The following is a 6827-nucleotide window of genomic DNA, read 5'->3' on the forward strand; positions in this document are numbered from 1 at the left end:
TTTGTAAATATAAAGTACTTGAAACACGTGCTATGCGTATTCAATCATTTTTTCTTCGATGGGTAGTAGTTGGATTTAAAGGTAAGTTTGAAAAAGTTTTCTAAGAGGTGAAGGTAAAACAATACATTTAAAAAACCAGTAGTATTTGTCAAACTATTATAAATAGCATAACTAGATTTAGATTATATTCTTTTGTCTCATATTATCGCTTTTGTTAATGGTACTTCAGATAATTTCTGTTTGGAGAATTTGTTTATGCTATAGATGTCCTCTACTTATGGAATTACATCCCTCAATCATTTTAGTGATATTTATTTTATCAATCTGATGATTTTCTTACCTCCAAATTTAGTACCTGAACACATTCTTCCCGACCATGGGCCGTAAATATCCTTCGGAAACGCCTCGCAGTGCCATGCGTGGCCAGTGTAGCGGATCTAGTGTCTTGGTACAACGCACACATAAATCAACTTCTTTAGAGTGCAGTGCAGATTGGTTTAAACAAGAAATCAAGTGTCAAATGGAACGAGGTGGTTTATTTGAGGATCCATTTATGCCTGCTACCGACTCAACTATCAAATCAGGGTCTGGATCGGGTAAACAAAGTTACAGATGGCTGAGACCTGTTGTAAGTCATCTTTTTGTTGATTTTATTATACATTAACTACCTGTTTTATATTAACTCTTGTTCTTCATATATCGCGGGTTAACCTGATTGATTTTAGTATTTTTAATAAACTTATAATGAATATCATTTAAACGGCTAGTGAGACAACGAACAAAGTGTTATCTCTACAAATTCCAATTCTGTAGTTCGGACGTAATAACGTTAATTCTATTGGTGTTGTCACCTTGAAATGTGACATATAGTCCCTTGAACTGATGCTACGAATGTCATTCCAGCGACTTCCGTATCGTTCATTCATTACCGTTGCTGAGATGTGGTAGAAAAAGTAGACAAGTGGTCTGTTAATGATATGATACTGTGGTATAAAAGGAAGTTGTATGGGACTGGCTTCTGTCGGTCCATCACGACTCCCTGGTTGGGATTCTACTCAGTGGTTTGAAATGTTACCTCAGGACAGGAAACAATGAAGATCCTGTTGTAGTCTTATTATTTACTGTACTTAAGCCTACTGCCCCTTTGGACTTATAGGCCACTGACCAGAGATCTTCAAGAACCTTTTATCTGGTCGCTTCCGTTTCCAGTCGGCGCTTATCATAGATTTCTTTAACATTCTTCTTAAAGTCGGAAAGAACTCAATTAAGAAGTTTGTGGTCGTATTTTTAACCTAACTATCAATTCCATCATATACTACTTTTGTTTATTTATTTTTCATAATATTCCACATCCTTACTCTATCTCTTCACACTTTCATTTCCTTATTTAAATAATGAATATTTATTTTGTTGTCTAGTTGTAAAAGTACTTATGTTTAATAAAAAAACAAATAACTTTTTGTGTTTCACTTATTTATGTCAGTATTGTATAAGTCAAGGTAGAAATGAGTTAAATGTTCTATATTAGTTTTGAATATATAGATGTAATTTGGAACTACCGCACAAACTTTTATAAATTGGACAATTAGTGCACAATATTTCTAAAATTCATACTAATAGAAAAAGATTTCACAAATCATTATGTAACTTTATAGTGTGTATGTGAGTTGCCTGTGCTTTAAAGTTGACTGATCCATTTCTATTTCGTTCGTATATTCCAATAAAGTTCATTCAAAATCACAATATTTATTTTATTATTATTTTATTTGAACACAAACATTGGTACAATGGGGCACCAGATACATATGCGCCACACAAAAAATTGTCATTTCATTTGGTTGTGTGAGGGCTATGATACTGCCCAGGTGTCCAATACGAAGCAGGTGGTTTTCTTAGGGGGCCACATCCGGAGCATTTGACCTAAAGGTCTAACCCACAAGGCAGTGGAGCATCATAAAAAGATGCAGTCCCATAATAGCCGATGATCAACGATTGATTCATAAGTCATTTGTTCCCTTAGGATATTAGAGCCAGCCCATGTGAACGATTGATTTGGAATTAGGGTTTTCCAACTCCCCTAGGTCGATTTTCCGTGTCCTCAAACCCGGTTAAAGCGCCGGACATTCGCTTTTCGTCCTCTCGATTTCGCAAGCAACACCCGTGGTACGAGAAGGCAGTGAGTAGGACTTCCCTGGCAGAGGCTATATACGCATGGCCATGTGAGAGCATTTCGAGAGAGAGGGTGGGCGTTCTCCACTCTCGGTCGTACCAGGACATTTGGGGGCAATGTGATAAACTTACAAGGTTATAAATGAATAAAGATAGATATTGGCTAGCAATGGAATCCAGGACGCGCGTTTCACCATATTGAGGATTCGTCAGCTTGATGTACCTGCATTCCAGAGTTGATGTTCACTCCGAGATTCGAACCCAGTACCATTCCTTTCAAACGCCATCAAGTTGTCCACGTGGCTAGTGAGACCGAATAGCTACTAGCGTTTCCATTGAGGTGAAGTTTAAATTCATTTCTGTATTGTTTATTTAAATCTTCCCATTGATGTTCAAGACTTCCAATAAGAGACTGTTCATTTTCAGCCCTGAATATCAATAGACAGATTTAAACAAACAATGCAAAATGAATTGGTAATTGAATAGTTTCATACAATAAATATCGTTCAGAAACTAATGAAAAACATTCATTCTTCATTTTTTCTTCATATCATGCTGACTACTTGTTTAATTCATTTATTCTAATTATTCTTTATGAGTTCTTTTAATATTCCTAATTTGCTTTTTTTTTAATGTCAAAGTGATGGGCAAGAAAACTTCTTTTACGTTTTAATAATGCATGTTTTTTTAAAAAAAACATTTACTGTTCATATGTGTTACATGTGTATGAATTACGTAATAGATGAACTTTAATTATTCACTATTCAGGAACTTAGCAGATACCCACGTTTTGTCGCAGATGGAGTTAGTCGCTTCGATATTAAACAAGGTGAACTTGGTAAGTTTACATTATCATAAATATGCTCAGTTTTTCCCTAATGAATACCTTATAAATATAGGCTTCTGAATAATTTCTAAAAAAATTCCTAATAGATCAAACAAATATTTCTTTTCAATTTACACGCCCCCAAATGCCCTGGTACGGCCGAGAGTAGGGAGAGTACGCTCTCCCTCTTCAAATGCTCTCACATGGCCACGCGTATATAGCCTTTGCCAGGAAAGTCCTACTCACTGCCTTGTGGCGAGGGTGTTGTTTACGAAATCGAGAGGACGAAAAGCGAATGTCCGGCGCTTTAACCGGGTTGGTGGACCTGGAGGGTCCACCTAGAGGAGCTGGAAAACCCTCATTCCGAACCAATGGTGCACATGGGCTGGCTCCAATATCCTAAGGGAACAAATGACATATGAATCAATCGTTGATCACCGGCTACTATGGGACTGCATCTCCTCACGACGCTCCACTGCCTTGTGAGTTAGACCTTTAGGTCAAATGCTCCGGATGTGTCCCCTTAGAAAACCACCTGCTTCGTACTGGACACCTGGGCAGTATCATAGCCCTCACACAAATCGAATGAGATTTGTGCGGCGCATATGTATCTGGTGCTTCCCTGTACCAATATTAATGTGTTTAAATAAATAAAATAAAATAAATAAATTTCAATTTACTCATCATTATAGATCTATACCAATATGCAAACCTTAAAATCAACAATCAATTTTCGGTAATTAGATTAAATACTGTGGGTCATTTAGATATTGACCAAACGAGAAACAAACTTTTGGCCAAGATGAGACTTACTTTTCCAAGGAACGAGACACACTATCAGTTAAACACATGACTTAAGAGATATGTACGAAAATAAAAGAACTAAAAAAATTTAAGGATTAAGATTATCTTAGTAGTAACATACAAAAGGTTATGCAAATCTTGTATGAATACATAGTTTAGTTTTATCTAAGTGGATCCTCACATTTTCACTGTATATAAAAGATAAATTTTCAATCCATTGAATAAATTAAACAGATTTCGATTGATGAACTTAAAACCCATTTAGACATCAAAATGAAATTTAGTGTTGAGTATATTTACAAACGTGTAGTTTGTTATTTTCTCATTTGTGAAAAGTGATTTTGAAAACTATATTGATAAAATTCCGATTGTTTTACACCAGTCGGTCAGTCACAACGTAGAACGTCGTACGTACGTACGTACATCAGTTCGAGTTGCCATACCACTTTAGCACAGAGATACAGTTTTCGATTCAAATCCCATAGTGATGTGTTTTACACCCACTGAAACTAACACTGTAGAGGCCGTTCAATTGAGAAATTGTTAACTTATTAGTTAGTTAAAGAACGCAAAATCTAACCTCACTATTATGAATAGGATTATACCTTGAACAGTTTGAACCTTGAAAAAACTTAGTTAAATAGTTCCAATATTACCCTGAAGAAAATCTAACCAATTTCTTCTTACATCCTTAGCATTCCTGCTGTACGAAACTGTCCAATCAAACTTCGACTGTATTCAATGTTCTTATTAAAGCAAACTGTTGTGTTGTTACCTTGTCATTAAAACATCACCCCTAAATTTCTCTGAAAAAAAGTTGATTTTAGTTGTCAATAGTTTCACCTTAGTTTTGTTTCAATCATATGTTTTACCAGTGAGTTTGTTAATTACTCAATTGTATCCGGTAGTTTATAACGAAAACAATCAAACAAGGAGCTTCACAGCTATCTACTGGTTCTTTTAGACTTAAATGACAGAGCATCAATAATAATAGTAGTGTTCATCATATGATATCATTTTGTATTTTTGTTTTGTTTTTCTAGGAAACTGTTGGGTTATAGCTGCCTTGGCCTCATTATCAATGTATCCTGAATTATTTAATCAAGTAAATAAAAATTTACCTAAACTCAATTCATTTTTCAATTCTTTTTCATTGTCTTGTCTTTTAAATTTTATTTTACCTAATAATAGTCAAGATCCTCAAATACAACACAGAGAACACCAATCCAATCACACTTGATGAAGACACTCTCGAAGAGATGGAAGGTTTCACGTATCTGAGTAGCATCATCGATAAACGTGGAGGATCTGATGCAGACATAAAGGCAAGGATTGATAAAGAAAGGACAGCATTCTTACAGTTGAAGAACATGTGAAACTCAAAGCAACTGTCAACGAATATCAAAGTGAGAATCTTCAATACGAACGTCAAAACAGTTCTACTGTACGGAGTTGAAACGGGGAGAACTACTACAGTGATCATCAAAAAGGTGCAAGTATTTATAAACAATTAAACTATGTAAGATACTCAATATTTGTTGGCTGGATACCATCAGCAACAGACTTCTGTGGGAGAAGACAAACCGGGTCCCAACTGAGGAGGAAATTAGGAAAAGACGTTGGAAGTGGATAGAACATACATTACGGAAATCAAACTGCATCAAGAGGCAAGTCTTAACTTGGAATCCTGAATGGAAACGGAAAAGAAGAAGGCCGAAAAACGCACTACGTCGAGAATCGGAAGCAGACATGAAAAAGATGAATAACAACTGGAAAGGATTGCCCAAGACAAGGCCAGATGGAGAATTCTGGTGGACGGTCTATGCTCCTCCACAAGGGGTGACAGGCGTAAGTAAGTAAGTAACAATAGTCAAAGACACTCAGTGATACAAATTATGATTTGCTTAACCATGGTTAATTTACCCTGAGAGAATAATTTTAATACTATACTGTATAATTTTATACAGTGAGGTTCAATCACTTGTTTTCGGCTTGTACACAAGTATCAAATGGACTAGTGGGAAACATATGGAATAGAGACATATCCAGTCATTGAGTTTGGTATATAATATTAAAAGTCTAAGGGTTTTACTCTCCAAGACGGTCACGATTCCAAAAACTATAATTGTTGTCTGTTAATGTTCTAGATCTTCCTGAAGCTATTTGTGTAGATATTGAAACTATTTCAAAACGTTACTTACATTTCACACTAATACACCGATACATGCTTTGTGTCTAGAAGCCGAATTTCTAGCTATAAATAGCTCCAATCTTTCATTTTCAACGCAAGATGATTATAATAATTGTGAAAGCATACAATCCTCAAATGAATCATTCCAATCAAGAAGAAAAGATAAAATTCCAAAATAGTTGTATGTTTGAAATAATATCATATCATAATTATAATTTCAAGTGCCAATAAAATATGGTGTTCAATCTTTTCTTGTGCAACACATAGACCTCAAAATTTCCAAAATGCTTTAACTATATTCATTTCAATATTTTTTTACATAACTGCACACTACTAATCAAATTTCTCGGGTTAATAAAATGTTATCATAGTTGAAATCATGAGTCAATTGAAGCTAGACCACCATGGGAAACCTGGAAGCACTGGACGGCCGTTTCCTCCTATTGTGGGACTCCTCAGAGGTGCGCAACCACGATCCCGCACTCGCGATATTCGAACCCAGGACCTACCAGTCTCACTCCAGAGTACTTAACCGATAGACCACTGAGCCGGCATCCAACGTTGTTAATGTCTAACTTCAACCAATCCATGATGTTTGAGCAACCGTTTACCAATTGTCTTCAGCGAGTTGGTCTCTACAACAGACTTGGTTGAACTCCACTGGTCACTGCTTCCCACTAGAACTCAAGGAAACATTCCTTACACTCAGTCACTAGTGAGCATATGATTATAGATCAGAAGGGGTCTTGTGGAGATTTCAATATTTTCATAGTTGACCAGTGGAGTTCAACCAAGTTTGTTGTAGAGATATCAACTCACTGAAGACGATTGGTGAAC

General features: G+C 35.9%; 1 protein-coding gene across 1 annotated transcript in view; it reads left to right on the forward strand.

Moving 5' to 3' along the window:
* Positions 1-376: 376 nt before the first annotated feature.
* Smp_003980 (family C2 unassigned peptidase (C02 family)) overlaps positions 377-6827 on the forward strand; it is a gene marked incomplete at its 5' end in the record, with an annotated part of 54501 nt that continues 48050 nt past the window's right edge. The window contains 3 exons of the mRNA XM_018793075.1: positions 377-628; positions 2938-3007; positions 4843-4904. Of these exons, the coding sequence (XP_018647624.1) occupies positions 377-628; positions 2938-3007; positions 4843-4904 (384 nt within the window). The remainder of the gene's footprint in view (positions 629-2937; positions 3008-4842; positions 4905-6827) is intronic.

Source organism: Schistosoma mansoni, chromosome 1 (assembly GCF_000237925.1).
Source record: "Schistosoma mansoni strain Puerto Rico chromosome 1, complete genome".
NCBI classification, from domain to species: Eukaryota; Metazoa; Platyhelminthes; class Trematoda; order Strigeidida; family Schistosomatidae; genus Schistosoma; species Schistosoma mansoni.